The sequence below is a fragment of the Oncorhynchus nerka genome, linkage group LG18 (genome assembly GCF_034236695.1).
Source record: "Oncorhynchus nerka isolate Pitt River linkage group LG18, Oner_Uvic_2.0, whole genome shotgun sequence".
Taxonomy (NCBI): domain Eukaryota; kingdom Metazoa; phylum Chordata; class Actinopteri; order Salmoniformes; family Salmonidae; genus Oncorhynchus; species Oncorhynchus nerka.
The window spans coordinates 33518871-33533008 of NC_088413.1; the positions used below are offsets into that span (position 1 = coordinate 33518871).

A 14138-nucleotide genomic window follows, 5' to 3' on the forward strand; every position below is an offset into this window, starting at 1 on the left:
TAACATTGAGTATACTGTAAAGTTAATACTACCGTAATCGTAATGAATGAAAAATAATTTACTGTAAATACAAGGGATTGGTGCAAGCAGGTTGGCTGCTAGGTAGTGTTTAGAAATTACAGCATATAATTAATATTTGATGTCTTATAACACTTCTGGAAGCTTCCAAACTGGCAGCGACTACAGGGGAAAGCAAAATGCTCAACCGTTTAAGACTTGCCCCACTCCAACCTGTCCCCTATACATTTTAAATTGATGGGGAACTATAACCACATAGGAGTTAAATTGGTACAGCACTCACTCACGGGTGCACTATAGCCTCTTACAAGGCACGCCTGAAAATGTCAATAAGCCAGAAACAAATAAAACATTTGGCACTCCCAACTACACAGCACGGTATTCTGTGGGGTGGAATTACAGTACCATTCAAAATACAGCAATTATTTCCCCACAATTTACAGTATGCTGCAGTAAAACATTTGAGCAGTTTAGAGTTGATAATACCCTAAATTGCCATATGAATTAGCTTCACATTACAGTGTACCTCTGCTTTGTCAAAACAGGTGAGCAGAACTTACACATTATCAGTGAAACCAGGAATACGGCTGCGCTCCAGGACTAACCAGGAGACAACGGATAGTGGGAGGAGATCAAGGGAAACAGTTGCAAAGACTACCGGAATGTTGTCACCAATGGTTACATGGGTGAGTCACGCTTCACGGAACTTCAAAATGAGAAGCAACATGTTTTTTTTTTAATGGTTCTGTTGATCATACAGTGATTTATTTGATACACCAGATTGCACAACAAATTACATTTCTCTTGTATATACAGTCGGTGATTCTGTTGGATCAATACAAAAAAATAAAACCTGACCTAGAAATCTAGAATTTTCCACACATTTACCGGAATTGATCCGAATGGGGACTGTGTGCACACTAAGGAGAGCCCTTACGGAGCTGAGGAGTGGCTTCTCATGGTGGACGAGAATGACCAGAGGTATGAGAGAGCGGTCATCATCAAGAACAAACATTCTGGAAGGTTAAAGGCTGTCCATAATGGCTGCTTTGTTGGACTAACATCGTACACTGAAGACTGAAAATGGTACTTAGAATAATGAGTACATTGAAAAAAAAAAGATTCAAATGAAAATAAAAGCCAACTTGTTCAAAGTATGTTTTTGAGTGAATATTCTTGTTACAAAACTTATGGGGTTCTATTGATGGGAATATTGACAACAGAAATTAATGAAAGTATTTATATTTTGGCCAAAACTAGAATCTCTTCCTCTTGAGGATCTCCGGTTTCCAGTTGATTGGGTGGCTTTCCTCGGTCTGAAATAAATAAAAAATACAATCTCACCCTAGTCAGAAACAAGGAAGGAATACTTCAGTTTCATTAGCTTAGCAATGTTTTAGTGACTGTCATTTTTCCTGATTGAATAAACATCCACAATGAGGTAGTAAAAAAAAAATCTAAATCCACTATTGAATCACATCTCAAAACAAAAACTCATGTAGATATACAGCACGGGATGAAAGTATCTCTTACCGCGGTGTCGTCCTCTTTGTACACCTTGATGGTCTTGTCAGCCTCGGCCGTGATCAGCCTGCTCTCTGAGTTGTCGAACATACAGGCGAAGATCCCCGATTCGCTGTCCAGCGAGCCAGGTTGCACGGCGGCGTGGATACGCTGGAAGTTGTAGCCCGTCCGCCAGTCCCACAGGTGAATGGTGCCGTTGTCAGCTAACGGAGACAATAAGAAGCTGTTAGGTTTAGCTGTATCCTGGAATGCATTTCAACTACCAGCTGTGCCTTGTTAAGAGTTAATTTGTGGAATTTATTTCCTTCTTATTAATGGGTTTGAGCCAATCAGTCGTGTTGTGACAAGGTTGGGGTGGTATACAGAAAACTGCTCAAATAAGCAAAGAGAAACGTCCATCATTACGTTAAGACATGAAGGTCAATAGAGAAAATGTTAAGAACTTTGAAAGTTTCTTCAAGTGCAGTCGCAAAAACCATCAAGTGCTATGTTAAAATTGGCTCTCATGAGGACCCCGCCAAAGCAAAGGAAGACCCAGAGTTACCTCTGCTGCAGAGGTTAAGTTCATTAGAGTTACCAGCATCAGAAATTGGCAATTAACTGCACCTCAGATTGCACCCCAAATGAATGCTTCGGAGTTCAAGTAACAGACACATCAACATAAACTGTTCCGAGGAGACTGCACGAGTCAGGCCTTCATGGTCAAATTGCTGCAAAGATACCACTACTAAAAAGACACCAAGAAGAAGACTTGCTTGCGTCAAGAAACAAGAGCAATGGACATTAGACCAGTGCAAATTTGTCCTTTGGTCTCGGGTCCAATTTTGAGATTTTTGGTTCCAACCGCTGTGTCTTTGTGAGACGCAGCGTAAGTGAACGGATGATCTCCGTATGTGTGGTTCCCACCGTGAAGCATGGAAGAGGTGGTGTGATGGTGCTTTGCTGGTGACACTGATTTATTTAGAATTCAAGGCACACTTAACCAGCATGGCTACCACAGCATTCTGATACGCCATCCCATCTGGTTTGTGCTTAGAGGGACTATCATTTGTTGTTCAACAACACAGTGACCCAATACACCTCCAGGCTGTGTAAGGGCTATTTGACCAAGAAGGAGAGTGATGGAGTGCTGCATAAGATGACGTGGCCTCTACAATCACCCGACTACATCCCAAACTATCTCAATTGGGTTGAGTTGGACAGCAGAGTGAAGGAAAAGCAGCCAACAAGTACTTAGTATGTGTGGGAACTCCTTCAAGACTGTTGGAAAAACATTCCAGGTGAAGCTGGTTGAGAGAATGCCAAGAGTTTGCAAAGCTGTCCTCAATGGTGGCTACTTTGAAGAATCTAGAATATATTTGGATTTGTTTAACACTTTTTTGGTTACTACATGATTCCATATGTGTTATTTCATAGTGTGACGTCTTCACTATTATTCTACAATGTAGAAAAAAATAATGGAATGTGTAGGTGTGTCCAAACTTTCGACTGGTACTGTAGATCAAAACATTGGTATAGATATAGGGCTAGGACCTAGACATGGCTGCCTATAGGATGTCCTATTACTTAGCCATTCCAATATCTTCGCTTCCAGCCTCTTCCGCTATCACTTCTTTTTTGTTTGTTGCCCATCTTTAGTAATGCGCCTTCAAAGCAACAACGCCCTTCTATGTACTATGACTAGAAAGAATCTGACACAATCATCATGACAGAGGCTCAAAACTGTCTATTTCAATAGCAACATATCTACAAGGCCCAGTTAGAAAAAGCAACGGGTGTTTTCATACCTCCCGATACCAGCACGCCGTCCGAGTTGACTGCCATTGCGTTGATGATGGCGTTGTGTCCAGAGAGGTTCTGGATGAAGTTGCCGTCAGGGAACGTCCACTGCTTAATGTTGTCGGCAGAGCCAGAGGCTAAGGTATACCTGTAATGTGCAGCCAACCAATGGTTCAGTGTCAAAATACAAAATTACAAACGCAGAAATAAAGTGAGCGACCCTATCAGCTATCAATCCTATCATTTACTACAACTAGGTAATAGAAGTTGACCAACTTGGGTGTGACATATGCATCAATACTAGCTACGTATGAGGAATTGACATACTGTCTGGGATGTAAGGCCAGTGCTCTGACAGACTTCTTGTGGTTGGTGAGAGTGGCTCTGGTCTTCCCAGCTATCAGATCCCATAGCCTGATGGTGGAGTCGTGGCTCCCTGGAACAGAAAAGAGCAGGGTTCAGAAGGTCACGCCGTAGCAAAACATCTTGAAACGAACAAAACGCTGTGTTCTTATTGGACAAGTTCAATTGGCATCTCCTATTTTCTCCCTACCAGAACATGACCCAGGAGAAAAGGTCAAAATTCTGATTTCTCTTCGCGCCAGCTCATAATAGAACATAACAATATAATAAGCCATTGATGGTACTTTGCAGTGAGTCAACTAGCCAATATATGAACACAGCTTGGCAAAGCAGTTGTAACGTATCCGTCTGTACCTGTGATGATCTGAGGTTCGGCGGCCTGGCATCTGACTGTGGCCACTGTGTTGGTGTGTCCGGACAGGGTGTGCACGTTGGCTTTGCTCCTGATATCCCACACCTATAGACGCACAGATTTCATATTGAAGTCCCAATCCATTCCAAAATGTTCCACTAAAAATAAAATTTTTGAAAGTCAAGACAACTAGTCATTAGCAACACTTACCCTGGCCGTGGCATCTCGACTGCATGTGACCAGCACGTCGATGGTTGGGTGCAGGTCCAAGTCGTACACGGCGCTGAGGTGGCCGTGGTAGTGCCTGATCACCTAAAAACAGCAATCATAATTGGAAAAACATATGACATTGAAACACGTGTAGTAGAGCAGAAATGAGTGGGTGTAACTATACTAAATACTTAACTAAATAATAATGGACCTACAGTCCATTCAAACACAAAATATAAAGTAAAGAAGAAATGAAAGGGTACTAGTACAGCACCTTGTTGTACTCCAGATCCCAGCACTTGACCTGCTTGTCCTCACCGCAGGAGAACAGGTAGGGACTCCGGGTGCTCACGGCCACGCCGCGCACCGTGCTGATGTGTCCCGTAAGGGAAAGCTTTAGCTTCCCACTGGCCAGGTCCCAGATCTGTCAGGAGAAGAAGAAATGGGGATTTGACATCACGATCAACTTATAGCTGATCTATTACGAGATACATGACTAAATGCCACCATTTGACAGACATTGAATAGATCAAATGGGTGCCCCAATACCTTTGTCACTTATTGTGATGATAGTGGTAAAAACGCAGCCCCTCATCCCTCCTGTCAATCACACACACTGATTAAACAAAGGACTTAATCTTCCTTTAAAGCTGCAATATGTAACTTTTTGGCGACTCGACCAAATGCACATTGAAAAACGCGTTATAGATTTTTCATTGAAAGCAAGTTGAAGAAGCAGTATATCTGTTCTATGTGTGCCATTTCTATGCTTCCCGTTCCTAAGTTTCATTTTTGCGTCTTTTACTTTTGTACACCCGCTTCAAACAGCCGTTTCGAAGCTATAGATCTCCCGGTCTCTCTCTGTACTCACCTTAATGGTTCTGTCGCCAGCGCCGGTCACAAACCACTGGTTGCCGGGCTCTACGGCAATGGACCGCACCCAGCCAAGATGACCACTGATGACCTGGAAGGGATAAAGCAAACCTGTATCAGCTACCACACAAAACAGGGGGCAAGCCAATACCCCCGAAGGCATCTGAAACACATAGGCCCTACATAAAGATATTCTAAGATTATGGTAGTACGTTTGAAGGACTAGGCACAGTTCCTTACAAAACATCAACCTTTGGTAAGTGTGCCAAGTGCTTTGATAAAGTGTGTGCACTGTAGAGCAAGTAAGTGTATTCAGATGCTCTTGACGTGACAAAATAATGTCCTTACCCGAAACAACTTCCACGGCGCGTGCCACTGGGGCTTGGGCATAGTGGGGGCTTTTCTGGCAATGAGGGAAGAGTTTTTGGTGCCGCCTCCTTCCAAAAGAGACTAGAAAGAAGACAGAAAATGATTATTCGAAGTGGTAGCATTAGATCATACAAGGCTGTTGTCACATTAGTGGAATGTTGGTGCAGAAATACATGTGAAGTGTTAGACACAAAAAGGTGTGTAGGACTAATAATACGTATCGGAGAGCGTTGCCCACCATAGCGTGTGAGTGAGGAGCGTGAGACCTCTCTGCCCCCACTGCGTGTCTGTGGATGTCCCCAACACTGGCTGCTGTGCGACTGGCGTCTAGCCTGCAATTACACAAAAAAACTAAATGGATGCTGGATACCTCAAAGTACACTCATACGATAGGCAACCCTGATTGGGGTCTCGTGTTGACTGGATACAATAAGCCTTTGCTTATTTCTCAAAAAATTTGGGGGTCTGTACAGACGTTTGTAGTGCTATAGAATTACAGAAGAATTGTGTCAAACAGATGAATGTCTGACGTGAACTATCGAATTATGTTTGTTCTAGTGTCTTTTCACTTCAACAAATCTACCGGGCATCATCTGAAGTAAGTACCTGGCTTGTGATGGTGGCAGGGCAAGAGCCATGGCATTAACTCCCCCCTCACTGGGGTTCCTATGTATCTGAGTGTCCGCCGTCAGAGCCACCCCTGAGGATGACAATACACAGCATTATAAAAGTGATGTAACACCCCCGAGGGTACAATATGAATGAATGTGGTTTTACTTGCAACAGTAGCATTGGTATTGAGGTTATACCAGAGGGAGGGTTCTCAAAGTCTGGTCCTGGAGAGATAATGGGTGTGAAGGTTTTGGTTCCTGGCCAATCATTTAACACACCAGATTCAAATAAATCCTGATCTTCAGCCATGATTTGCTGAATCAGGTGTGTTAGGATAGGGCTGGAACGAAAGCCTGCACCCCAAGAACCTCTCCAGGACCAGAGTAAGGGATCCCTGGGTAAGACTGTTGTAATTACCAGGTCCTGAGGGGTATGCGTGGGTCCCAGTGATCAAGTACTCTGGATCATCACCTGGAAGACCAGAGAGTTGTAATGAGAAATACTTGGAAGTATTGACTTGTAATAGTGCTCATTCGTTGCCCGTGAAAACAATACTGATTTGTCAATGATTGACGCTGACGTGATGGCATTCTTACCGGGTTGGAGATAGTTCTGATTGGCAGGCATGTTGGATCCCAGTGGTCTGTCCTTGCCCTCTTTCAGAACGGGCATGTGTAGAACGGCACTGTAGTCTGCCCTTAGCTTCGCTGCCATCTTCACCTTGTGACTACGAAGGGAAACCCTAGTTAACTCAATTGAACACATCAGGCTGAAAGTAGGGCCGGGCGATACGGCCTAAAAAATGATGTCTTGATCTTTTCAAATGTATAGGTGATTCACAATATACAGTACCAGTCAAAAGTTTGGACACCTCCTCATTCAAGGGTTTTTCTTTATTTTGTACTATTTCCTACATTGTAGAATGATAGAAGACATTCAAACTATGGAATAACATATGGAAACATGTAGTAACCAAAAAAAGTGTTGAATCAAAATATATTTTATATTTGAGATTCTTCAAAGTAGCCACCCTTTGCCTCAATGACAGCTTTGCACACTAGGCATTCTCTCACCCAGCTTCATGAAGAATGTTCCCACATCTGCTGAGCACTTGTTGGCTGCTTTCCTTCACTCTGCGGGCCAACTCACACCAAACCATTTCAACTGGGTTGAGGCCAGGTCATCTGATGCAGCACTCCAACACTCGAGTGTTTGGTCAAATTGCCCTTATACAGCCTGGATGTGTGTTTAGAGTCATTGTCGAAAAACAAAATGATAGTTCCTCTAAGCCCAAACCAGATGGGACGGCGTATCGCTGCAGAATGCTGTGGTAGCCATGCTGGTTAACTGTTCCATGAATTCTAAATAAATCACAAACAGTGTCACCAGCAAAGCACCCCCACACCTCCTCCATGCTTGGAACCACACATTGGGAGATCATCCGTTCACTTACACTGCGTCTCACAAAGACATAGCGGTTGGAACCAAAAATCTCTAATTTGGACTCATCGGACCAAAGGACAGATTTCCACCGGTCTAATGTCCATTGCTTGTGTTTCTTGGCCCAAACCAGGCTCTTCTTATTGGTGTCCTTCAGTAGTGGTTTCTTTGCAGCAATTCGACCTTGAAGGCCTTATTCACCGAATGTGACTGTTACTTGAAATCAGCGAAAAAAATTGGCTGCAATTTCTAAGGCTGGTAAATCTAATGAACTTATCCTCTGCCGCAGAGGTAACCCTGGATCTTCCTTTCCTGTGGCGGTCCTCATGAGAGCCAGTTCCAGCATAACGCTTAATGGTTTTTGCGACTGCACTTGAAAAAAACTTTCATTCACATTTCTTGAAATCAAGGCAACGGGTGGCTACTTTGAAGAATCAAATATAAAATGTATTTTGATTTGTTTAACACTTTTTTGGTAACTACACGATTCCATATGTGTTATTTCATAGTTTGTCTTCACTATTTTTTTTATTTCACCTTTATTTAACCAGGTAGGCTAGTTGAGAACAAGTTCTCATTTACAACTGCGACCTGGCCAAGATAAAGCATAGCAGTGTGAACAGACAACACAGAGTTACACATGGAGTAAACAATTAACAAGTCAATAACAGTTGAAAAAAAAATATTAAAAAAATAATAATAAAAAATAAAAAGAGTATATACATTGTGTGCAAAATACAATAATTACAATTTAGCAGATTAACACTGGAGTGAAATGATCAGATGGTCATGTGCAGGTAGAGATACTGGTGTGCAAAAGAGCAGAAAAGTAAATAAATAAAAACATTATGGGGATGAGGTAGGTAAATTAGGTGGGCTATTTACCGATGGACTACAGCTGCAGCGATCGGTTAGCTGCTCAGATAGCAGATGTTCAAAGTTGGTGAGGGAGATAAAAGTCTCCAACTTCAACAATTTTTGCTATTCGTTCCATTCACAGGCAGCAGAGAACTGGAAGGAAAGGCGCCGAAATGAGGTGTTGGCTCTAGGGATGATCAGTGAGATACACCTGCTGGAGCGCGTGCTACGGGTGGGTGTTGCCATCGTGACCAGTGAACTGAGATAAGGCGGAACTTTACCTAGAATGGACTTGTAAATGACCTGGAGCCAGTGGGTCTGGCGATGAATATGTAGCGAGGGCCAGCCGACTAGAGCATACAGGTCGCAGTGGTGGGTGGTATAAGGTGCTTTAGTAACAGAACGGGATGGCACTGTGATAAACTGCATCCAGTTTGCTGAGTAGAGTATTGGAAGCTATTTTGTAGATGACATCGCCGAAGTCGAGGATCGGTAGGATAGTCCGTTTTACTAGGGTAAGTATGGCGGCGTGAATGAAGGAGGCTTTGTTGCGAAATAGAAAGCTATGATTCTACAATGTAGAAAATAGTAAAAATAAAGAATCCTGGAATGAGTAAGTGTCAAATTTTGACTGGTAATGTACCTTCACTAAAAATGACCAACCTCTTGTAGCCAGCTATTCTTGGTATTTATGGTCTAGCCAACTTGGATCTATTTGCTAGCCAACAAAGTAGAAAAGTTGAATTGTTATGAACTCACCCTCCTGCACATCTCCAACTGTTTAAACAGCATGCAAGCCTGTCCACATTGTTCAGATGTTGAAATCAAGTGGCCTACCTTATTTCTCAGAACGAGTTGCCATTATATAATAGTTTTTAATATATATTTTTTTAAAGCTCCTTGTACATTTATAAAACAAACCGGACAGCTCGTGTAACAGTCTGTGGCTAAAATGCTGCTAGCGGTACATGGTCCTGCAATGTTGCGTGTGACAGAAACTGAGTATTCATTTTCCAGAATCAATGTCCATTGACATTCCCATTTTAGTAGGGTCCGTTCTTCACACAACAGTAGAGACATAGAAAAGGTATAGTTAGAAAGTTCTCCCCTAGAACAGTAAGATAAATGTCTCAATATGTTTCAGTGCGCGTGGGGGAGGGGCTTGGTGCGCGTGGGGGAGGGGCTTGGTGCGCGTGTGTAAATGAGGTGCACCGTCTAAGCAGAAGGAGCGAAGGTGACAAGACCAAAAGACAACATGAGAACAAGTGGACATAAACGCTAACAAAAAAAACTAGATTGCGATACAGGCATTTGGAATATAATACTAAAACATATATTCAACTGAATTAGATATATCGCCCAGCCCTACCTTAAACCTTAGTCATTTCAGAGAATGAGCCTCTGTCCTGAACATAACCCGAATAGATTCTGACCCTATGCTTGTTTACAGCTACACTGGGATCTTACAGGCTTCGTGTTCAGATTAAGACACCGCAGTGCGAGATATGGCCCAGAAAACGTACCTCAATCCAGGGATGAGTAATGCGTTGAACTCTGATTTGTCTCATTATCCCAACTGTTACACAGAGAAGTTTGAACAACTGCTAGTTTCTCCAGAAAACTGCATTTTCCATCCTCATGCTAGGTAGCAGAAGCCACAGCAGCCATTTTGGAAGGGCAGCTCCTTTGTTGTTCAATGTGATGTGCCATTCCATAACGGCTGCTGTGGCTACTGCTAGCTAGCATGAAGATGAAAACGTCAGTTTACTTAAAAATGTGTCATTCGATCTTCGATGTAACTGAGTGTAATTCACATACGTACACCCCAAGGCACACACACACTTGTTTTCACTAATTCTCCTATGCTCACACAGTGGACTATCCACACTCACACACAGACTATGTATGCCCCCACACACATAAAATGCATGCCCCCACACACATAAAATGCATGCCCCCACACACACATAAAATGCACACACATGCATACTGACACCACAGTTCCACACCCCATTCACTGCTGCTACTGTCCATCTTTCATTTTGCCTAATCCTTACCTATATGTACATAGCTACCTCAATCACCATTCGACTCGGTACTGGTACTACTGTTTATAGCCATGTCATTTTTTTATTTGTTATTCACAGTTTATTAATTCCTCGAGTTACAAATATATATACAGTTTGGAAAGGGACCTGTAAGTAAGCATTTCACCACACATGTTTACGAAGCACTTGACAAATAACGGGACACTTCCTTCGGAGTACAACGCATTTCTCATCCCTGGAGGGAAGTAGATTTCCCGAGCCTTATCTCGCGCCGGGTACCGGTGTCTTAATTAAAACAGGAAGCCTGTCCGACCCCAGTGCGGCTGTTAGCAAGTATAGGGTCGTTAATTATTATGTCTATGCTGAACAGACATACTGGACCCACACACAGCGTCTCTCTCACACAACGACAGCATACTGTTATACAAAACATGAGTACCTTGTTTCATCCAAGGAGACTGGTTTGGCATGGTCAGCAACAAACATATCATGAGTCCTCTTGAGGGACCTGAACACGAGCGTGTGCACAGAGTGCTTCTGCACATCCTGAAAAATGAAATACACGGACATATTACTTTCGACAAAAGCTATATTTTCTTTGCTAGCTAACTGTCATCTACTGTAGCTACTAATTCATGACGCGAGCTACTGTAGTTAGCCATGTGCCGTTAACGTACATCTCAACTCCACGATACCACATTCGCGGATGTAAGTGCAAATAACGTTGCACAGCTGATCTAGCTAATATTAATTTTCCAAATGTAATTATTTCAAGTGTATTTCAAATGGGCTAAGTATAACTTAACGTTGCTTGCTAGCTATCACTTTAGCTTATGCGCCACTAGCTACACCTGTTGTAATTTCAGTTTTACTGACATAAATATGCACGAAAGAGCACATACCTCAGTCATTTCTGATGTTACTTAGCCAGATAGCTTGGCAATCTGTAAAAACTTTCGATAAAACAGATGTATAAATAAGCTAGACACCGCTTGCTAAACAAACGTACAAATGCTGTTCAGATGCACCGGATGCAAACCATCAGTTCACGTGTTCATTTCCGGGTCAAATATTCCCCCTTACGACTGATGATTATCGCCATCACATGGCCTCATCTAGTAACTTTTATGATACAAGTAAACTCAGCAAAAAAGAAACGTCCTCTCACTGTCAACTGCGAATGTTTTCAGCAAACTTATTTAACTTAACATGTGTAAATATGTGTATGAACATAACAAGATTCAACAACTGAGACATAAACTGAACAAGTTTCACAGACATGTGACTAACAGAAATTGAATAATGTGTCCCTGAACAAAGGGAGGGCCAAAATCAAAAGTAACAGTCAGTATCTGGTGTGGCCACCAACTGCATTAAGTACTGCAGTGCATCTCCTCCTCATGGACAGCACCAGATTTGCCAGTTCTTGCAGTGACATGTTACCGCACTCTTCTTCCGGGCACCTGCAAGTCCCCAGACATTTCTGTGGGGAATAGCCCTCACCCTCCGATCCAACAATTCCCAGATGTGCTCTATTGGATTGAGATCCGGGCTCTTCGCTTGCCATGGCAGAACACTGACATTCCTGTCTTGCAGGAAATCACACACAGAACGAGCAGTATGGCTGGTGGCATTGTCATACTGGAGGGTCATGTCAGGATGAGCCTGCAGGAAGGGTACCACATGAGGGACGAGGATGTCTTCCCTGTAACGCACAGAATTGAGATTGTCTGCAATGGCAACAAGCTCAGTCCGATGATGCTATGACACACCGCCCCAGACCATGACGGACCCTCCACCTCCAAATCGATCCTGCTCCAGAGTACAGGTCTCGGTGTAACGCTCATTCCTTCAACAATAAACGCGAATCCGACCATCACCCCTGGTGAGACAAAACCGTGACTCATCAGTGAAGAGCACTTTTTGCCAGTCCTGTCTGGTCCAGCGACGGTGGGTTTGTTCCCATAGGCAACGTCGTTGCCGGTGATGTCTGGTGAGGACCTGCCTTACAACCGGCCTACAAGCCCTCAGTTCAGCCTCTCTCAGCCTATTGCGGACAGTCTGAGCACTGATGGAGAGATTGTGTGTTCCTGGTGTAACTCGGGCAGTTGACGTTGCCATCCTGTACCTGTCCCGCAAGATGGATGTTCGGATGTACCGATCCTGTGCAAGTGTTGTTACACGTGGTCTGCCACTACGAGGACGATCAGCTGTCCGTCCTGTCTCCCTGTACCGCTGTCTTGGGCGTCTCACAGTACAGACATCACAATTTATTGCCCTGGCCACATCTGCAGTCCTCATGCCTCCTTGCAGTATGCCTAAGGCACGTTCACGCAGATGAGCAGGGACCCTGGGCGTCTTTCTTTTGGTGTTTTTCAGAGTCAGTAGAAGGGCCTCTTTAGTGTCCTAAGTTTTCATAACTGAGCTTTTAGTGTCTTAACGAACGTTCCACAGGTGCATGTTCATTAATTGTTTATGGTTCATTGAAAAAGCATGAAAAACAATGTTTAAACTCTTTATAATGAATATCTGTGAAGTTATTTGGATATTTACGAATTATCTTTGAAAGACAGGATCCTGCTGACTTTTATATGATGTCTTCTGCAGTGTTACTAATAACCATTCAGGCCTTATTTATAGTTTATATAATGATTTTTATTCAAGATAAACAAGCTATGATGACTAATCCTGCCAAAATTGCTATTTTCAAGATTAATTTCAAGTCCTAATCACATGTAAAGCCTAGGCCCGTTCATTTTTTGTGATGCTTTTGGACAGTTCAAAGTTGTTGATTTGGATTTCATCCAGACTTTATGTCCTGAATACGACAACACAGCATTTTGAAAACCTCTGAAAACTACGGCACTAGGACCATGTTTGTCAACTAAAGTACGCTGATTAATATTTAACCACTATCGATTCCAAATTTGGGTTAGGGTTCCCCCATTCAAGATGCACATCTGCATTCTGCAATTTTAAACAAGTATTCCGATCACAATCAAGCACCAAACAAAATCTGTTCACATCTCCTGTAGATTCTAGCCTATTTCTGTTTTTTCCCTGCAGGACGATGCATCTTGGAAAACATGAGTAAGCATATTTCTGCAATGAGTATTATCCATTTACTAAACATATTTGACTCAATATGAGTAACTGCCATAGAAATATGGAATGTCCGTCAGGGGACTTCTAATCAACCAACATCAATGCTACTATCCCAAAGTGATGAATTCAAGTTTTCCCTGATCCTACTTTCTATCTACTGGATGGAAAAGTGATTGTCAATCGATGACTATTGCAGTAGTGCGTTATGACTAATTTACTCGTTTTGGCTTTTGGTTGACCCCATAAAAACACTGATAGGAAAATGTCATGTACGTTGGGTAATATTGACATAAAGAGTGGTCACATAGGGGACCTGCACAATGTACAAACAAAGACAAATAATCACTCACACAGAGCATACATACCAGTCAGCAGAAACCCACGCATCAACCCACACAGACACACACGCCCACTCACACATGCTCACACACAAGGCCTTTCTGAGATCAATATGATTAGACGGCAGAAAGAGAGAGAGATCGGGAGAGAGAGAATATTTTTGGTCATAGTGTCACATCTACCGAATGACATCCAAACATGGTTTTGTTCATGTACAGTCTAATAGATCGTGTGACAACGATTACAAA

At 42.8% G+C, this 14138-nt stretch overlaps 1 protein-coding gene across 1 annotated transcript; it reads right to left on the bottom strand.

Annotated features, from left to right (window-relative positions):
* Positions 1-732: 732 nt before the first annotated feature.
* Positions 733-11503, bottom strand: LOC115145788 (pleiotropic regulator 1-like). The gene is made up of 15 exons (XM_029687299.2): positions 11349-11503; positions 10886-10992; positions 6697-6827; positions 6518-6571; positions 6095-6188; positions 5727-5820; positions 5468-5569; positions 5118-5210; positions 4521-4670; positions 4247-4348; positions 4039-4141; positions 3649-3757; positions 3330-3469; positions 1552-1745; positions 733-1334 (listed from the first exon to the last, which is right to left on the bottom strand). The coding sequence occupies exons 1-15, from the start codon at positions 11355-11357 to the stop codon at positions 1275-1277; spliced, it is 1542 nt and encodes a 513-aa protein (XP_029543159.1). The 5' UTR covers positions 11358-11503; the 3' UTR covers positions 733-1274.
* Positions 11504-14138: the final 2635 nt, after the last annotated feature.

Excerpts from the sequence above, each read along its gene's own strand:
- LOC115145788 (XM_029687299.2), bottom strand. Across the intron at positions 6,572-6,696 it reads TCAGAACTATCTCCAACCCG|GTGATGATCCAGAGTACTTG; the intron begins GTAAGAATGCCA and ends CTGGTCTTCCAG. Across the intron at positions 1,746-3,329 it reads CGGCGTGCTGGTATCGGGAG|CTGACAACGGCACCATTCAC; the intron begins GTATGAAAACAC and ends TGTCTCCGTTAG.